We start from the raw sequence: 20,029 nt of genomic DNA, 5'->3' as shown, positions 1-20,029 counted from the left end.
TTAAGTTTCAAAATAGCTTAAAAACATAGTTGAATGTAAAACACATGTTTAAAGTAAGAGTCACATCAGTAAAAGTAATCAACACGTGTGTTGTCCCAGTACTAACATATTCATTTGGAGTTATACATTGGCTATACAAAAAGCTAGAATAGCTGGAAAAAAAACAACATTAACAAAACAACAATTACCATCCTAAGTTGTCCATAGTAAGGCTGACTGTTTCTTGTAAAGAGAGAGGACAAGACATATATATAGTAAATCTTCACTGCTACCAAATACAGACACTGTAAGAATTTTTATACAAAACAAGAAACATCACAATTAAACAAAACTGTAATTCTTGCAGACAAAAACAGTATGCCTTTAAACTTATGTAGTACTACCTAGATCTAACACAAAAAATGACAAACACCATTAGCGTTGGGCTTTGGAAAGAACTCTGTGATAGACAACCTTGGTCCACTTTACATTGAGAGAATTGTGTCAAACTGCTGGCTGACTCATGAATGTCTCTTTGGAGAGGTGGAAGAGTTCATGATTGCCATACAAGACCAAGTCAGAAAACTACAGGAAAGCATATTTTAAAAGACACAAAAATTATAGATAGCACTTGTAAGAAATGCCACATTATGCATGAAACTATTCAACACATCAAATTGGGTTGCAAGCTGTACATTGACATAACCAAATAACAAATATAATACATCCAAAGCTTGCACTCAAACTACTACACCCTGGAACCATATTACTAATATATGTCTAAGACAGATATAGAAAAACAATACACACAAAATATACTATGACCAAGCTATGATCACACACAAACAATCCCTCACAACAGACCAGCATGACATTCATATACAAACAAAACAAAATCAAATATATGAGCCATTCACAGGCCAAATTGATTAATGCCATTTCTAAATCCTTAATATAATCATTATTAGTTTTACATTTTTTGCTCAACTAATTTTATTTATTGTTACTTTAAGACTATGCTTTAATATAACAGTATATAAAAATACATTCTACAATGTTTATTTAAATTTATAGTTTAAAAGGAATTTTAAAAATTAATTTATATTATCAACTTTTATACTTTTTGTTTTGTGGAGTTAATAGCTTTGGCAAGTGAGCGGCTCATGTCATAGACAAAGCTGTACCAAACACCCATAACGTACAAAGTACTTATATCTGAAAAGATTAGTAAATTCTTGGAACTTGCCTACAAAATAAAACATCTGTGGAGAATGGATGAGATGCAATAATGGATAATCCCTGCTGCTGCCCACAAAACTGTCAATTCCTTGGCTACGGACTTGGTGCTTTGTCTGCAACCAACTATTATACTGTCCATTGATGATTTTCATACAACACCCATTTCTCATTACAAGTTGCAAAAAAGGGGTCGAATTCAACATTTTATGAGCAACAACTAGATATACAGTAGAGCGTCGTTTATCCGAATCAATTGGGGACTGGGGTTGTTCAGATAACTGATTTTTTTGGATAACCAATTAGGTACGAAAAAATATATAACCTATCCGATGTTGAAATTTTTCTCTGTTGCGTGTCACTTTGTGTTGAATTTTCATCATTTTAAGCCTAACGAAAATTTTTATAATAATAATCGAGGCTATTGTATCATTAAAAATGATTTTTTTATTTTGTACAAACAAAATAAATATATTGAAAAATATAAAAACAAAAAAAAATTATACTTTAGAAGTTAATCTAGTATCAAAAACGTTATTCGGCACAATACAGTCCAACTGGAAAGCTTTTGGATAACCGCCATTTCGGTTAACCAGCTTTCGGATAAATGACGCTCTACTGTACTTGTAAACATAAAAATTTGTATGAATTTATAGCAATTATTTTGATTCACTACAGATTTCTTGAATTAATAGTTAATGATAATGATAGAGATTTTAGATCATGACATTTTGTCATCTAATACATGCAAATTTTCCCTGCAAATTTAATTTAATTTTGTTTTTTTTTAATTTTTTATCTGTAAAATAAGCCAAAAAAATTATATTGATGACTATTTAGTGTTTGTGAAATGCATGTCCTCAAATTTTAATACTTTCTTTTTAACAGCATAATGGTATGGTCTTATTTTGAACAAATCTTTATATTAAAATGCACTTCAGGAACACATCTGTGTATAGACCACAATTATATTATGGTTGGAATGTTTTTAGATGCTATTATGAAGTAAATTTTCACAAATTCTAATTTTAGAATAAATTTAACAGATCATATGTAGAGATCAAATAGTCATTTTTTTCCAAGACAATGAAACAAATACATGAATTTAAACTATGGTCAAAAAGAAATGTTACATTTTTCTTATTTTAAATATATGAATTAAAAAAATTGAAAATATGTAAATTTTATGTAGATATTGAAATAACATCACTTCCAAGGTGGAGTTCCATGGAACTTATTCCAAATGAAGAAGAAACTACTCCAGAATCTGCAGAAGTACAAGAAGGTAAAAATGACAGATTAAGTTAATATTTAGCTATTTTTTTATTATTGATCAATTTTTATTATTTGCTGTACAATATTACGAAATCTTTATTTTATATCCTTTATCTTAAAATCAATGATAAGTTTTATAGTTCTAAATAAGAGGATTGTCCAGAAAGTAAAGAACATGTTTTTGTAAAAAATTAATAAATAAAAATTTATTGAGTACTCACTACAAGATTTACTTATTTTTCAATATGGTTATTGTCTTTAAGATTTAAGCATTTATCATAGCATAGGATTGCTTTTCCATATGCTGCTGCCATTTTTGTAGCCAATTAGTGACTACCATCCAAAAAAATTTTTCATTTTAAGAAACAAATGAGTTACTGGCAGCCAGATTAAGACTGTATGTTAAGTGCTCAAAAACTTTCATCTATTTTTTGCTTCAGTTCATCAGTCACAAGAGAGGTGTTTGGAATGGTCTTTTTTTGTCATGAATAGTTGGTCTTTGTCAAACATTAAGCACTATTTTCTAACACTTGCTTTATTTGTTACATTAATGCACACTTCTGTAATTGGGCTGCAATTTAAAAAATTGTAGACTTATAAATTCTCACTGTCATCTGCCTGTCCTTATGTCCATCCATCTGTTCGTCTTTCCTTAATCTCAAGAATGGAGTCAGATAGATGAAAGACGAGACCAGATATGGAAACCTTAGGGACAGGGGGCCCTGATTAACTATATACGAACTTCTGATGCAAACTGGAAATCATGTTGTTTCAATTCAAAAATTTTTCTCTGAAAGGTGTTCGATAGATGACTGGCAGGACTGTATTGTTAAAGAAAAAGTATGATATACAGGGTCAAGCCACTACTAATTTGAGGCGGAGAGCATATATTTTAAATTAAATAAATTAAAAATATGATTAAAAATTGTAACCAGGCATTGTGATGATGTCAATAAAATAATTTCTCATTGATATATGAAATCATACTGTACTACTACTACACTGTATGATTTTTGAAGTAAATGCTTAATATAAAAAAAAGATTTTATTATGTTTAAATATGAAGCATTTAGCACTTTTTGTATTTTAGATATCGTAATATTGATTTTGATTTATTGAATTTGATATTTGGAAAAAATTAACATTAAATTTGAAATACAAGATGCATCTGTTATGTATAGGAACTGAATTTATTTTAAAAAAAATTTTTTTTGGCAGAAATGATTCAACTTAGTATCAGTTTTCAAAATACTCTCTCTTTGATTGATAAAAATTTGTGTATGCTGTAGTAATTAGCACATACCTTCACAAAAGGATCTTTTTGGAATGCTGATTAGTTTCTCCCTACAGCCTCTTGGATTTCCAAAATTGACTGAAATTGTCTCTTTTTTAAAGAAATTTTAATTCATGGAATGGGTACCACCAACAGTTTGAGTCCCAACTGACCACCTCCTCTTCCAGTTTCTCTAGATGTTTGAGGCAGGTAAATGAAGCTACATCTAACCTACATCTTACATCCAAAATGGGACTTTACCCACAACAGATATCTGGAGAAATTGGAAATTTACAAGGCAGCCAGAAGATCAAGGGCCATTAATTACAAGCACATGGAAATCATCTCACCTGCTTGAAAGTTTTTTTTTTTGAAGTACGTTAATTGGATGCTCTTCCATCCCCATAAAAGCATGGGCTATAATTCATTTGAACTTATACAAAAATTTGTCTGTGTTTAAGTGATATATTCCAGTTTTGGAACACAGTTGACTTATACATATTCATATACATCATCTAAAAACATTGTTGACAAATAAAATGACTGTTTTACTCAATTAAACCTGACAATGATTGTTTAAAATGATTGAAATGTTTGTTTTGCTTATCAGAGTAACTTTTTCCTTGCTGGATTTTGGTTTTACTGTGTTTGATTTTATAAACAATATTTTAAAATTTGTCTTAATTTAATTTTAGCTTAATATTAAAAATAAGTGATTGTTTAATTGACTATAATAAAGTAAACTGTTTGAATAATTAAACACACAAAATAAAAAATAATAAATAATGATTATATTTTTTAGATAACATATTCACAGCAGCTCATGCAAAAAGTGAATTCATTTTACAAGGAAGATCATCAAAAATGTCTATAGTTAGCTGTGGAGGAAGCATAGATACATCACTGCCTGCAACTCCAACTTCTTCTCCCGCACATCGTTCGTGCCCCACTTCCGTTCTCATTATGGTTCTTCACGGTGGAAGTATTCTTGACACTGGCATTGATACCGTGGCTTCTAAAAAGTCTGACATAACCACTTTTCGTGGTGCCTTCGAAAGTGTTGTTCGACAACATTATTCCAGTATGATAGGTCGTATATCTATCTGCTTAGTTTTCTGTCCTTCCATTTGCAGTGAGGCCTTAGCTGTACTATCAAAGTAAGTTAAATTTCTGTTTCTGTACAGAAATACAAAATAAAAAACTGTGATTAGACAATTAGTAAATAAAATTATAAATACAGATATTTATAATGCTATATGTAGTAAGAGTAGTAGTTGAGATAAATATATTATAATCTTATTTATCAAATAAAAAAATACACTAAATTAGAAGATATAAATGTACTATAATACACTTCTTGTCTAATTTAAAATGTGCTAGTGAGCTCTATGATGACATCTTTATTTCTAGACTTATCACACTGTCATCAGACAAAAGACTAGCCTCAATATTTTAATTTATTTTCAATAGTATGAATTTTGGACTTACAGTCCCTCCTCAGCAAAATGTGAAGAAATAAATGACTTCATATTTTGTCTCTGTGAACTCCTCTGGTAAAGAATGTTCTGGAGAAGTTCTTGAGGATGAAATATGAAGGACATTATTTCTTCTGATTTAATGTATTTTTATATATTGTTGTCATTCCGGTCATTTTATTAGTTACTTATGAAAATTCAAAATTAAATTAATAGTGAGGTTGCGGCTGAAGTTTTCAACATTTGGACGTTCTGCGCCACCATCCTGTAAGTCTAGAAGTTTGATGATGGCGTTTGGAACGTCAATGGAATCATCCTTGATGTTCCAACACCATTGTCAAACTTCTAGGCTTACGGGATGGTGGTGCTGAAAGTCCGACATTTACGTTTTTGCATTGAAACTTTGGCTGCAACCTTGCTAATCACATTCTTAAAAACTACATTTTCCTCTCAGAAAACTTCTGACAATACAGTGTAAATTTTACAAATATTACTCTCTTGCAAAACATTGCTTTAAGATATTAAAATTAAGTTTAATTATTTTCAGATGTTTTCATTGTTTTCTAGAAATAACATGTTTGTTTTTCATTTTTATTAGGATTCCTATAAATGTAGTTTTTATTGTTTTTTATCGAGGGTTTTCTCTACCTTTATATTTAGATTTTGTGCTATATATTTTATTTATATCTTTACAGAAGTTAAATAGCTTTGTAAATTTTATAAAGTAAGACTATAACATATTCCTTTATTTTATTAAAATACAGAATTTTTGCAGGTAAAATAATGAGAACTTATAATTTTATACATTGATTTTTCATCAATGACTAAACTTAAGCAATATATTTAATTTTAGTTTCATGTACTATATTTTCAATTTACACTTGTCAACAGTGAAATTGCAACACTGAAAGAAGAGATACAGAAGTATGCAAATCAGGAATAGGAGGTATGGATAAGATATACAAATGATCAAACATCCACATGTGTAGCTCTGACCATGGACCTGGGAGAGGGACTTAAAGGTATAAAGATTTTATAGCAGATAGCCTGTTGTTGTGACATAGTGTGAAAGAGTGAAGAAAGAAATGTGGTATGATCTTACAATGCATTGTGTACGATGAAATAAATTGTTAAAAATAAGCAGGATAGAGATAGAATCCTTGAACTTTGGAACATTGGATTATCTCTTCAAATTAATGCAGCAAGTGTAGACTGGAACTTGACCATTAATGTTGCATATCACAATAGTTGCAACATTAATAGTTGCGACAAGAACACAGTGACAAACCTCTGCACAGATAAATCATCACATTAGGAGAATGGCAGTGACTAACTTTCTTGTGACTACAAGTGAAATTAAAGGTTGCTTACCACAAACAAGAAGTTTATCTGTGTTTACACAGACCATTAGGAGACATTTGCATGATATTTGTTTCTGAGCCAGATGTCTTGCTTCAATTATTCATTTAAATGCATCCTATTGGCACAGTTTGGTAGAGTACATAACAGCAACTGAAGAATGTTTTATTTAGTCTTAGACATAGCAATGGCCAGAGAATGGTGTGGAGAGAAAGCCACCAATGCCATAAAGAGTTGGCTTGTTGTGGCATTCAAAAGAGAATGCCACAGCAAGCTAACTCTTGGCCTTATGGTGTGAGATGGCATACATAATGTACGGTAGCCATACCATTCTCATCCACAAAGCTCAATGATATGTTGATTTGGTTGTTGAGCTGATATTATGACCATTCCTGTAAAGTGTCCCTGCACTGTTTTTCAACATGACAATAGCAAATTACATGTTTCTCATTACTGTGAACAGTCTACAGTAGGTCATGGCAATACATGTTTCCAGACTTGTCACTCAGAGTACATCTGGGATGTCATCAGTTGGCAACTGCAAAGAGAGCAGCCACTTGCCAACTTACTGTTTTACATACCCAAGTGAATGCAACTTAGCACATTTCTCAGACAACCATCAGTATCTTCATTGATAGTATGCCAAGGTGTCTATTGTTACACATTGTGTGCATACTCATTACTGGTTAAATCTCAATAAAATGCATATCTAGTGTCAGTTTTTGATCTTTTCCATATTTACAATATCTCTATTATTCATCATTTCATTTCCTTTCTTTCACAGTGTTGCAATTTCACTGATGCCTTTTTAATTTCAATACTTAAGATTGTATAAAAAATTTACAGTTTATTTTTTTAATAATTACATAACTTTCGTAAAATGTAGTTTTAACATTACCAAATAAATTTTTTTCAATTATAAACAAGCATCATCACTAAACCCAATATATTGTAAAGCTACACACCAACCAATGCTGAATATTATTGGGCTAGAAATGGCTATAATAATAATTTATAAGACAATTTGGCACTAGAGTTAGGCGTTAGGCACCATTTCTTGATAACTTTAATATTTATAATTTTATACATCCACAAGAGCCGAATTATCGGGCTAGAGTTGGCTATAATAAATAAATAATATAATAAGACAATTTGGCACTAGAGCTTGGCGTTAGGCGCCATCTCTTACTAAACTTAATAATTAAATTAAATTAAATAAATAATTTTAATAATTTGGAACTGGAGGAAAAGAAATCGGCCCGAAGCGGGACTCGAACCCGCAACTTCTGCTATCCGTGCAGACACGTTACCAGTTACGCTACCCGGACCTTCAGTCCGATCGCCTCCTCCAGTATAAATAAGCTAACATGACGACCATCGACGGTCATTACAATGCCGGCTGGGGACACATCAAGTGCCCACGTCCTCCCAAGGCACTCAACCGGCCATCGCAACCCCGGCAAGGCGTATAAATATAAATAAATAACAACTAACCCGTTAGAAAGCTATACATCCACAAGAGCCGAATTATCGGGCTAGAGTTGGCTATAATAAATAAATAATAATAAGACAATTTGGCACTAGAGCTTGGCGTTAGGCGCCATCTCTTACTAAACTTAATAATTAAATTAAATTAAATAAATAATTTTAATAATTTGGAACTGGAGGAAAAGAAATCGGCCCGAAGCGGGACTCGAACCCGCAACTTCTGCTATCCGTGCAGACACGTTACCAGTTACGCTACCCGGACCTTCAGTCCGATCGCCTCCTCCAGTATAAATAAGCTAACATGACGACCATCCGATTATTATTTATTTATTTATTATAGCCAACTCTAGCCCGATAATTCGGCTCTTGTGGATGTATAGCTTTCTAACGGGTTAGTTGTTATTTATTTATATTTATAATTTTAATTAAATAATTTAAATAATTTAGAACTACTGGAAGAAAAGAATTGGCCAGGAGCGGGACTCGAACCCGCAACTCCTGCTTACCATGCAGATGCATTGCCAATTACACTACCTGGACCTCCAGTCCGATCTCCTCTTCCAGTATATATAAGGTGCTCTAATGCCAAATTGTGTTATAAATTATTATTATATCTGTTTCTAGCCTAATAATATTCGGCATTGGTTGGTGTGTAGCTTTTCAATTATTGGAGCGATCAAATATATACAAGATGACTGTAATTAAAATACCCTTATTTAACATTGTCCAGAAAGAGCTTTAGCAGCAGTCATAATGCACCAAATCTGGTATGGTGACATTTCAGCACATGGAAGATATTTTCATAAAAACAAGAATTAGTTCTAAAACTTGCCACTATGGAACTTTTAGCACTGCAAACAACAAATATTCTATTTTTATAAGACACTATTTCATTACAGTGACCCTGCAATGTAGGGTATCTACCTAATGTGATCTCTGTTTTGAATGTGATGAACAGTATGTTTATCAATGGATCATAATTGACTTTCTTTATGCTTTTCATATGGCAGCATAATTCTGTCATTAAGGCTGCCAAATTTTCAACATATCCTCAAAAAACCATATTTGTTTGTGTCCCACAACCAAAAATTACATGGGTTAAAGTCCAAAGTTTCAGTCATAGTGGCTGATAATTTTTTTTATGGAAATACCTTATATATGTCCCAAAATGTCATCATATCAGATTTGGTTGCATTTAAAGAATACAAGAATAAAATAAGGATTGTCACGTAAAAAAATTTCTAATTATTAGAAATTTCTTCACTACAGTTTTTTCCTTTTACCACATTAGAATGTAACTGTTCATTTCAGTTTTTGTAAATATAAGCAGTTTCATGACAATCCTAGTTTTATTATTGTATCCTTCATTTGAACTGCTAAATATATTTTAACACAGTGTTGAATAGATGAACAATGGTATTTTAAAATTTGTTCTGAAATCATATATAAAACTTAATTTTGAGAAATATTTATTAAAATGAATATAATTAAATCGGTATATCTTTAAGACACTGCCAGTTTTTTAAATTACGGTATTTATTATAGAAAAACAAATTATTGTAGATTTGACTATTTTCAAATTACATATCAATTTAAACATTAAAAATATAAATTTATAAAATTAATTTAAAAAATTAAAATATAATTAAAAATTATTTAAATTTTAAAAAATAATTAAATAACAAACTTAAAAATTATTTAAATTTCCAGTTTATCACCATATAGTTTCCAAGCATCTCCTTCAGCCATTGATGGTGTACATTCTACTTATGATTCCATCCCCCTTGGTGCACTCTTGTTGTTTGCAATTTCTTCACCAGAATATCAAGAATATGTTTCACGTGTTATTTGTGCAACAAATCAAGTTTATAATGATTTCTTACATTCTGAAGAAGGCTATGGATTTGATGGCCAAGTAATTACACATTTAATTAATAAAATAAAGAATAGGCTTTTAACTCTCTATGATAGATCAGAACTGAAATTTTAATTATTAATACTTAAGTTAGTCACACAATTTTTAGTTTATAAAAGAACTAAAATCAACAGCTACACATTTGAATTTAGGAAGTACTTCAAGAAAGCATTTGTGTGAATTCTAATTTTACCAAATAGTTAATGTAATTTCCAAAATTTTACAATGCTAATATTTTCATTAATATTTTTTTGTATAATTTACAGAAAAATAATAATCAGTGATTCAGAAAAAAAGCAAGAAGTTAATACTTGCTTTCTTCTGAATCAGTTTGAAGAGAGAAGTCAACATTAATGAATTGTAAATAAATCCTAGTGAATTTGATGTAAATATAAAATTAGAATAAAAATTCTAATAAAATGTTCTTTAATTTATTAGATTTTAAGTGTATCTTATTCTTTAAGATACAATTATAAAATTACGTTTAACGATAAATTTATAAATAATAGTTTACTAGACTTGTGCTACAATCAATATTATTTTGTACTACACTATTGCTTATACCAGTTGTGTGAGCATGTACTGTTCAGGATTTTTAACTGAAATAAATTGGAACCCTTAAATACTTTATATACATATGATGTGAGACATAAAAGTATTTTTGTGTGAATCTATTATGTATTTATATAACTTATTTGAAAAAATATTACTTTTAAAAATGACTAGGATGAATTGATTTGCTTTAGAAACCAATGTAATTTAACAGAAATTAAGAATTCATTTTTAAAATGTTGTAAACTATGGATTTGGATAAAAGATTTAGGCAAAAGAAAATATGGTTAATGTGAGCCTAGGTATACAAAATGGTGGCGCTTCCGGTCGCCATCTTGTTTGCACACGCAAATGTGCAAACAAGATGGCGACCGTTGACAATAACCTAAACGCGCCTATATTTAAACTTTTTTAAAACTAAAACATTTTTAAAACGTAAATTTGCTACTTACTTTTTCCCCTGCTTTTGGTTACTTTTCCTACTTTTGGACCAGAAACGAAAAATAAAAAAGTCATCATACTACCTATAAATTCAATCGATGCATGGACGAAGTGAATTACGAGATTCTACACATCAGTGGTTCGAACAAAATTTGCCTGTATTGTACATAAATTTTACTCCTCTTAAGAACTGCAGTCTTACGATTCACATCTCTCGCCTTTTCATCTACGATAGGCAGCGTCTCCACAGAGGGTGGCACCTGCAATCCACGGCCACCTAGCCTTCCATGTGTCGTTTACGTTGTCTTTCGGGTCGGAAATCACTATTACATATCCTTGGTTATGACAAATTTAACACGTTTAACACACATTTACACACTTTTAAACACATTTAACTCACATTTACGCACTTAAACACATTTACGCACTTTAAACGCACATTTGAACCACATATAAACCCTTTACAAAATTTTTACCTCACTTACACAATGTTAACATACCTTTAATACGCTTTTATGACATTTAACACGCATTAAACACATTAAGGACACGTTTAACATGTTAATTACCATTGACAAACTTTCCTCCTCGATAACTTTAGACATAGAGTAAATTGTACAAACTTTAAAAAAACATAGACACTTTTTAAAAAATTAACAACGCATAATCCGTCTACATCGTAACCAAAATTCGAAATTTACATTATTCCTCATGTTTCCCAAATGGAATTTTTTGATGGATATTTGCATACGAAGGCATCATTACTATCAGCGCCATCTACATTTCTTTTCTAAAAACACTTGCCATCGAGGTTACCGGAAGCGCCGCCATTTTGTATACCTAGGCTCACATTAACCAGAAATATAACCATAATGGAATTAAATACCAGCAACTCTTGGTTTAACAACTTGCCACAATATTATGATTAACAGAGAGGGTCACTGCTGTACTTACATAAACTTAATACTGTTTTACTGACCCTGTAAATGATCAGTCTTGTTGGAGCAACTTTTTGAACATTGAGACAACACTCACCTGAGACAATTGAGACAACAATCATCATAATAGGGAAAAGTATGTCTTAGTGTTTGAAAAAATTTTTTAAAATTTATTGTATAAATAAATATAATTTTTATAAAGAATTAAATGAAAAAAATTATATAAGTATGAAAAATCATTATAGTTTATTTCAAGACATATTGATAGATTTCAATGATGATAAAAACCACGTATACTTGTAGAATCTAATAATTGATTTTTTCTGATTTGACTGTCCTTTTTAATTACAGTAGAACATTATCCAAAAAGTAGAATAATTAAACATGACTTCATAGAGTATTATTTCCAGAAATTAAGAAGTTTTTATGTAATAATAATTTTCAATGATCTTCTATAGCCACTATTGAGTATCTCATTATATTAATAATAGGTATTTTTTATTTTGAGTTCAAAGTTTCATCAGTATGTTGTAGATTGAAATAAAAGACTAATGCTTGTTTTCATAAATTAGACAATTTTTTCACTATTTCTTATCATTTGTATATTTAAGCAGGTGGAAAAACTGAATAGTCCAAAATTCCTCAGTTTTATTTCAATAAATTTGTAGCTGGATTTATCAACGTTTAGTTTATTTATCATTTGTATGTATTAAATTTCTACACCTTAATCTTTTTTACTGGGGTACTAGAATTAAAATTAATATTTTTACTTTATTTAAGATATTTATCTGTTTATTCTTTCCATACTATGATTGGTTATCCAAAATTGTCACTCTCTGATTAACTGAAATAATTGATGACCTACTGTACTAGAAACTAATTTATGCAGTGGTATTTATCTTTAAATTTTCTAATTATTTTTATTTTATTAAGTTAATTAATTTAAAAATATATTAAATAATATAATTTTAAAAGATGATTTTAAAGTTTGGGAGTATATTTCCATAAGTATGCCTCCACTTACATGATATAATTAGCATATCCTGCCAAAATTAGAAAATATTTGGAAAATTTGATACAATATCTTTTTTGACAGGTCCTGTAAAGTCTAAAGGTTATAAAATAAAGCTACTATATATTAAGATAAATTATACTTGATAATAAATTTAGGAACAAATGATATTTAAGGAAATAGAATTGTTTAAAACAGAAGTAAAAGATAAAGGCAATTAGTGTAATTGACACTACACCCCTTTTAAAAAAAAATTATGCTGAAGAAACCCAAATGCTATGAAGATTATTCAAGTCAAAGCTTTATTGGGTAAAATATTTTTCGAAACTTCTCTGTCTTATCATCAAATCTAAATGGATTTGATAAGATTGGATTCAACTGTATTTACAGTTGAATCTGTCCATCTCTAATCTTATGAGAACAAGAAAAAATTCAAGGCACAGGTTTTTAGATATAGATATTCCTACACAGTAAACCGTAATAGGTTTGATTGGAAGTATTGTATTGTATTAATACAATAGCAAGTACAATACATACCTGTATTAAGTATAAATAAAACATTTAGTTATATGACAGAAATAATTTGTGATGCTGGACTTCCTTCAACCAGTAAGATGCAAGCCAAGCTCATAGCCTCAGTCCACCAGTGACTAAATGGATAAAACCACTGAACACTAGTAGTTGATCATGAATTTGCACCTCACCAACAGAATGGCCAAGTGGAGTTTTTAAGTTTTCTTCATTTATAACACCTAAATAGTGGCCAGTTTCCCTTAGAAAGTCCTTCTGGGAGGCCCCTCAGCCCCTCAGCATATTGTTCATGTGTCTTGTTACTGTAAACAAATAAACCAAATCAAACTCATAGCCAATCAGAGAAAAGCAGCATTAATTGCAACTTTGTACTGTATTTCAAGAGATGTTTCTCTACTGCAATTTATGCTATGAAAATGTAGTCACTTAGTTTTGAATTTGTAACTGACACTTCAGTCCATAATTTGAAATATAGAAGTTTTGAAAGAAAATTATTTGAGATAAACATGGAAAATATATCAAATTTAGGCTGAAAATACAGGGAAAAAAATAGATTTTAAGATAGTGGTTTTCAAGAAAAACATGTTTAAGATAGACAGGTTCAATTGTGATTTTGACGATCTACAAGTTTTGTTGAGCATTAGAAGTTAATTTGAATATGTGAGCAGTTTGTTTTTTGTTTATTTTATTTGTATTTTTTTATTCTTACTATTATTTTACTTTATTTTGTTACTTATGTAATTGTGTTAATCCTTTATTTTACAAACTTGATATTTGCATTTTAAAAATCATTACTTTTACTCTTAGATATTTTAAAATCAAACAAAAGTTCTTTTACTTAGTAAAAAAACCTTTTATGTATTCAAATTTCTTTTAACACTCAATGGAATTTACTTATAGATGTCCTCATTCAAAATTATTTGAATTTGATGATGGGATGCAGAAGTCGCAAAAACATTTTATCCAATAAATAAGCTTTAACTTCTATAATCTTCATAGCATTTGTCTTAATAGCATCTTAATATCTATGCATCTTAAGCATCTTAATGCATCTTAAGCAGTAATCTTCATAGCATAATCTTCTTTTGATGTTCTGATGTGTACATGGAGTTGACATACTCTGAAATTAGTTTAAGACTTATCATTAGATCTCTTTGTTTAGAAAGTGTTCAACTTAATTTGCTTGGGAATTGTGGGTAGCAAAAATAAAATTTGTGTGTAATTGATTTTGCAAGACACTCTCTAAATTATTAAATTAAATATTAAAATAATCAAAATTACTGATCATTAATAATTCATTATATGTCTGCCTGTAATATCAAATATATTTATAACTGTTATTAATAGATAACAAGTATTATAATTATTTATATTTATTGATATTGTTCAAATATAAAAATAAACATTTATTACTTCTATGTTAATTTAATTTAATTTTTATTTGCAGGTTGTTGTTATTGGTGATAGTGTGGGATCAGTCCTTGCATATGATGCCTTATTACGTACCTCTCAGTTCAATAGTCGTTACGGAAGTGAGAATAGCATTGCGGAAATGGAACCGTCCTCCCAACAGTTAACACAGTCACAACCTCAGAGTCCTGGGATTTTTCCACATCCCAATCCTCTCATTTCTATTAGCGATGAAAAGTCAATTGAAAATGAAGACATATTAACAAGATCTATTGGATCGGTGTCAGCTGGACACGTTTACAGGAAATCATATTCTCATCCTTCTGAATCAGATTCTACATTTCATGATTCAGTACAGTAAGGAAAGCTCCTTAAACTACTTTTTTTAGGTTTCATTAAAAAAAAAATTTTAAAATTGGTAAACTTGGAAAACAATAAACAATTTTTATGCTTTAAAAAAATCTAATTTTTATAGGTATAATCGTTTATTATCTGCTCCTCCTCTGCGAAGAAGAAGCTCAGGCTCTAGTGATCACAGTACTCAAAATAAATTTGATTTTGATGTCAGTGATTTTTTCATGTTTGGATCTTCACTTGGAATTGTAATAGCATACAGGAAAATGCTTTCATGTGAAGATAAAAACTGTAAGTAATAAATATTTCAATTGCTGAAAGTCCTTATTTTAAGCTATTCAACTAATTTTCCTGAACCTGTACTTGTTAACTTGCAAAACTTATTCAGTTTGCAACTTGCAAATGTTGCATATGGATGTAAAGTAAACTTGCAAGTCTTTTTGATGTTCAGTATGTACTTTCATCTTGGGATCAGATTTAGGATAGTATTTACCAACTATTTCGGTCCTTCAATAATTCTTTCTTTTCAATTTCCCTTCCCCCCCTCTTTCTATCCTTTATCCTGAGTTGCTTTAAGACTAAGGATAGTAAAAACTCACAAATAAAATTATATTGTGTTATAAATTTATGACATTTGTCAGTAAAAATTATTACTATATCATTGGTTATTGTTACATTCATCACAAATACTGGTGTGGAGATGATACTTGTCTAGTGACAATGAATCTTATCATTGTAATGAAGATAGTTGATGTTATTGTTACTAATACAATTTCCTGACTTATTTTAGTGATATGACTAAATTCTTCTGAGATTATTAGGAAAATTACAGTAGTAACATTTGCAACTTTGACGTCTACATGATAACTTTTGATTAATCATTGGCATTGATAGTAACTATTGTAGATGTTTAATAAGATATACAGTAAAATGCAATGTTGAATATCATCTATTATTTTTAATTAATATAGTTTTTGGTTGTCCCTGTCAAAATTCAATTGTAAGGCATAAATATCTAATATTGTTAGGCAACCTTATTATATCAAAAGTATCTGTTATTTTGATAGTAGGATATGTTAAGCTATTGTTTTTATAGTACTAATAGGAATCTTCTCTGGGCAGATATGCATGTATTAATTGGATTTGGATCTAATCTGTAGCAAGACAAGAAAAATCATTTTATTCTTTTTTAGAAGATGTTTTTTGATTAATTTTAGAAATTTTTATGTAAACTTACCTTGGAAAAAGTTTTGATAAATCGGGATCAAAAACTGACAATTCAAAATTAGTGATAGAATGAGAGTCTAACCATTTATGTTTGAAAGTGTAACTTAATGTCAGTAAAGTCAATCACTAAAATTTGTTTTTTGATATATGTAAGTTGTACAGACAAGAACTATTTTTAATGAACAAATAGATATGTGCTCTTCTAATGTTATATAAGCATTGTATGAAAAGTTTATTTAAAGGATTATCTAGATTGAAAACATAAACAAGTACAAAGCTCGTAATATAACAAAATGTATCAATATAACTGTGAATACAGATAATTGACTAAGTTATTGATTTATAACATAAAACATTTTGCTACTATGTTATTGAAAATAGAAAAAGAAATTAGTGCATAGTGAGAGAGAGAGAGAAATATCCAGTTAAATTTTAATTTATTTCTAAGGAACATTATTTAAATTAAAATTATTGTAACCTTGTGAGTTGCATCATTGTCAGAAGTAAGAATATGAAAAATTATCACTTTAATTTACCTCAGAATATCATCTTTGAATTTTTTCTGTGTGTTTTATTACATTGTATTCCTAAATAATAGTTTTTTATTCAATTTAATTTAATCATTTCAATTTTTTATCTAGAAAATTCTCTTTATTTTTTAGTAAATAAACAATTGCATTAGTTTTGATTAACAATACTTTTGTTGCTAAAAAATTATAAGATTAATGACACTTTATACTTTTCATATTATCATCTGTTATCAATTTAAATATCACATTTCATGAAATTTATTCAGTTAAAAAAAGCTTAGAGTAATAGAATTCTACAAAAATTAATAGTATCTATATCTTTTTGCATGAATAAGAAATACTTTTAGATATATAAAATATCTTTTTGTTAACTGTTTTTGTCACTTAATTATTAGTTATCTAAATCTAATAGTGAAAAATTTATTAAGAATATATTAATAATTGATTATAAATAAGTATTAAGCAAATAATTTGTATACTCTGTTTTCTCTGTCACACACTTATTAAATTATTGAATAAATTATTATTATTATTATGAGAAATACAATAAATTCAATATAATTGAACAGCTCCACCTCCAAAGCCAAGTTGTTTACAAGTCTATAATCTATTCCATCCAACTGATCCAAGTGCAGTTCGTGTAGAACCACTTTTGAGTGCTCGGTTTTCTCAGTTGTCGTCCGGTCAATATCCCTCGATATCAGAAGTATCCACTCGGAGATGGACAACCAGTACACTTAGGTAAGATCCAATGCATTTATTATGCAGGTAGATTAGGACAATATTTAGATATTTATAATAATAAATAAAACATAAAATTAAGATATTAATTAAGAAAGTATTTTATACACTTTTAACCACTGATTATTATTTTATGTTAAAAGAAGATATTTTTTGGATATGCTCTGATAGAACGTATTGCAATGTTGCTTTTATCCACTTATTATTATGTAAGCAAAGATATGTTATGAACATAAAATTTAATAATCTTACATAATTAAAAAAAGGCATATTAAAAATCAATTTACAGAATTTTCACTACTTATTCTTTCTAGTAATGATAAAATAATAAATCACATTTAAGATAAAGTGTGACAATGTTCAAAATGAAATTGTAAAGATGAGATATTGTTTCTTATGATGCTTTTACTTTTCTTATTTTATATAAAGTTTAGTCTAAACTAATTAATGGATGATAAAGGGAAAATGGGATAATTAATGTAATTGAAAAGAGGAAAAGACTAAAATTAAAATATTTCAAATGTTTTTTTGTATACAATCTCAAAGACAACTAATAAATCACCAAACTGTAAATTCAATCTGTGATTCAGAGAAAAAATACTTTCAAAATTATACGAACAGAACCATTTTACTTTTGTGAGACTGCGGATTTTAGAGGGAAATTTTTAAATGAAAGGAAACTTTCCTTTACTCCGGTATATACTCCAGCCATACTCTGGTGTATACCGTCCATTCCTGCATAGAGGTATCGTTAGCGATCTGTAAACTCTCTCTCCACAGAAACGGGATTAGACGTAGCGGCTGTCCTTTGTATAATTTGCATTTAACTTGCATTTAACCACATTTAATCGAGTAGGCTTGTAAACGATCCTGTATGTTAACCTTAGCTAACCAATAAATGTGTTATTTGTTAACTCGTCGATTACTTTTTCAGGAAAGACTCCTGTCCACGTACTGACACACTCCCCACTCACTTTTTGCCCTCGTAAGCCGTCCAACAGATGCAGAGATCGGGCTTTACCAGCCCATTGCAGATTAAGTGGTCGGAAGGGATTAACCCCTGGCCCTCTGCTTATCTCACACTTTCAAATCAAAAAAATCATATAAAGTTGATTATAATTTACTTTTAAACTTTGTCTGATGAAGTGAAATAATATCTAAGTTATCCAAAAGAAAGAACAAGAAATTATGAAGAAATATAATTGATCAAAAAGATTATAAGAAAGTTTGACTCCTTCTGTCCTTTCACACGCTTTGTAGAGGCAATAAGAAATCCACGGTGAAACAGAGCCAGAACTGCCGTGGATTTGTTATTGCCTCTACAAAGTGTGTGAAAGGTCAGAAGGAGTCTGACTCATTTGTATGTATAGTCCAGAAAGAAATATATATTTTTTCTTAATGTGAATTCGTCCTGGCAATTTTTTAATGTAATTATAAGAAAGTTCATAAAGTTTTGTTAAGAATGTGATAGTTTTTGGCAATAACATAACAAACTTTATGTGATAATTTTAGCTTTTATGTTAAAAAATAAGACTAATTGGAGAAGAATAGCCATATTTTATGAGATAAGAGAAAAAAAGAGTAGTCTATGGGTAAGGCAACATCCAAAAATGTGTTACTGTAAAAGAAAAGCTATATTGACCAAATTAGAGTTGTTTTTGGTCTGTTGTTCTCTTACAGCATGGAGGCACTTTGATCTGAACAAATAAGTTAACGTATGCATATCACAGTTCAGATAGGATTTTCACTTTAAATTTTGAAGTAGCCATATTTTGAACTGACCAAATTCCTTAATGTGCAAATCTCTATATTTCTGGTTGTGACAAAAGTACAGTTACAAAGTCCCACTAACGGGATTTTGAACTATCAGAGTTTTAATTAACAAGGATTTCCTGTATTGATCATTAGAATAATTATAAATTTTAATTTGTTTTAAATATATTTATATATTTTCATTGTGTTGATAAAGTAATTTTTTAAATTATGAAATACATATGACAATTTTGTAATGATAATATTATTGTATGTATTTTATAGCGGAATACATCCAAACTTTCGCTCACGTCTTTAACGAAGGTGCTTCTCAAAATAGTTATCCTTCAATGGGGAGAAGACAAAGTGAAGCAAGTATCACTAGTACTATATCTGGAATGGCTGATGTGTGTGCTGCTACTGTTACATTATGTAAGAAATGTTTATTTTTAAATTTCATAATATTGTTTTATTTAGATATAAGAATAAATTAAATTAAGAAAAATTTAAAAATATAAAAATATACAAAAGAGATATTTTA

General features: G+C 29.4%; 1 protein-coding gene across 1 annotated transcript in view; it reads left to right on the top strand.

Annotated features, from left to right (window-relative positions):
* The window catches only part of LOC136983508 (protein retinal degeneration B-like), a 103,757-nt gene that overhangs the window by 49,570 nt on the left and 34,158 nt on the right, over window positions 1-20,029 (top strand). Inside the window, 8 exon segments of the mRNA XM_067280263.1 lie at window positions 2,408-2,500; window positions 4,566-4,920; window positions 9,796-10,000; window positions 14,922-15,241; window positions 15,360-15,529; window positions 17,565-17,674; window positions 17,676-17,736; window positions 19,774-19,920. Coding sequence (XP_067136364.1) covers window positions 2,408-2,500; window positions 4,566-4,920; window positions 9,796-10,000; window positions 14,922-15,241; window positions 15,360-15,529; window positions 17,565-17,674; window positions 17,676-17,736; window positions 19,774-19,920 — 1,461 coding nt within the window.

This window comes from Centruroides vittatus, unplaced genomic scaffold (genome assembly GCF_030686945.1).
Source record: "Centruroides vittatus isolate TY-2023 unplaced genomic scaffold, ASM3068694v2 contig_882, whole genome shotgun sequence".
NCBI lineage: Eukaryota > Metazoa > Arthropoda > Arachnida > Scorpiones > Buthidae > Centruroides > Centruroides vittatus.
The sequence above is the reverse complement of the archived record's forward strand: the minus strand, read 5'-3'. Positions and strand labels throughout refer to the sequence as shown.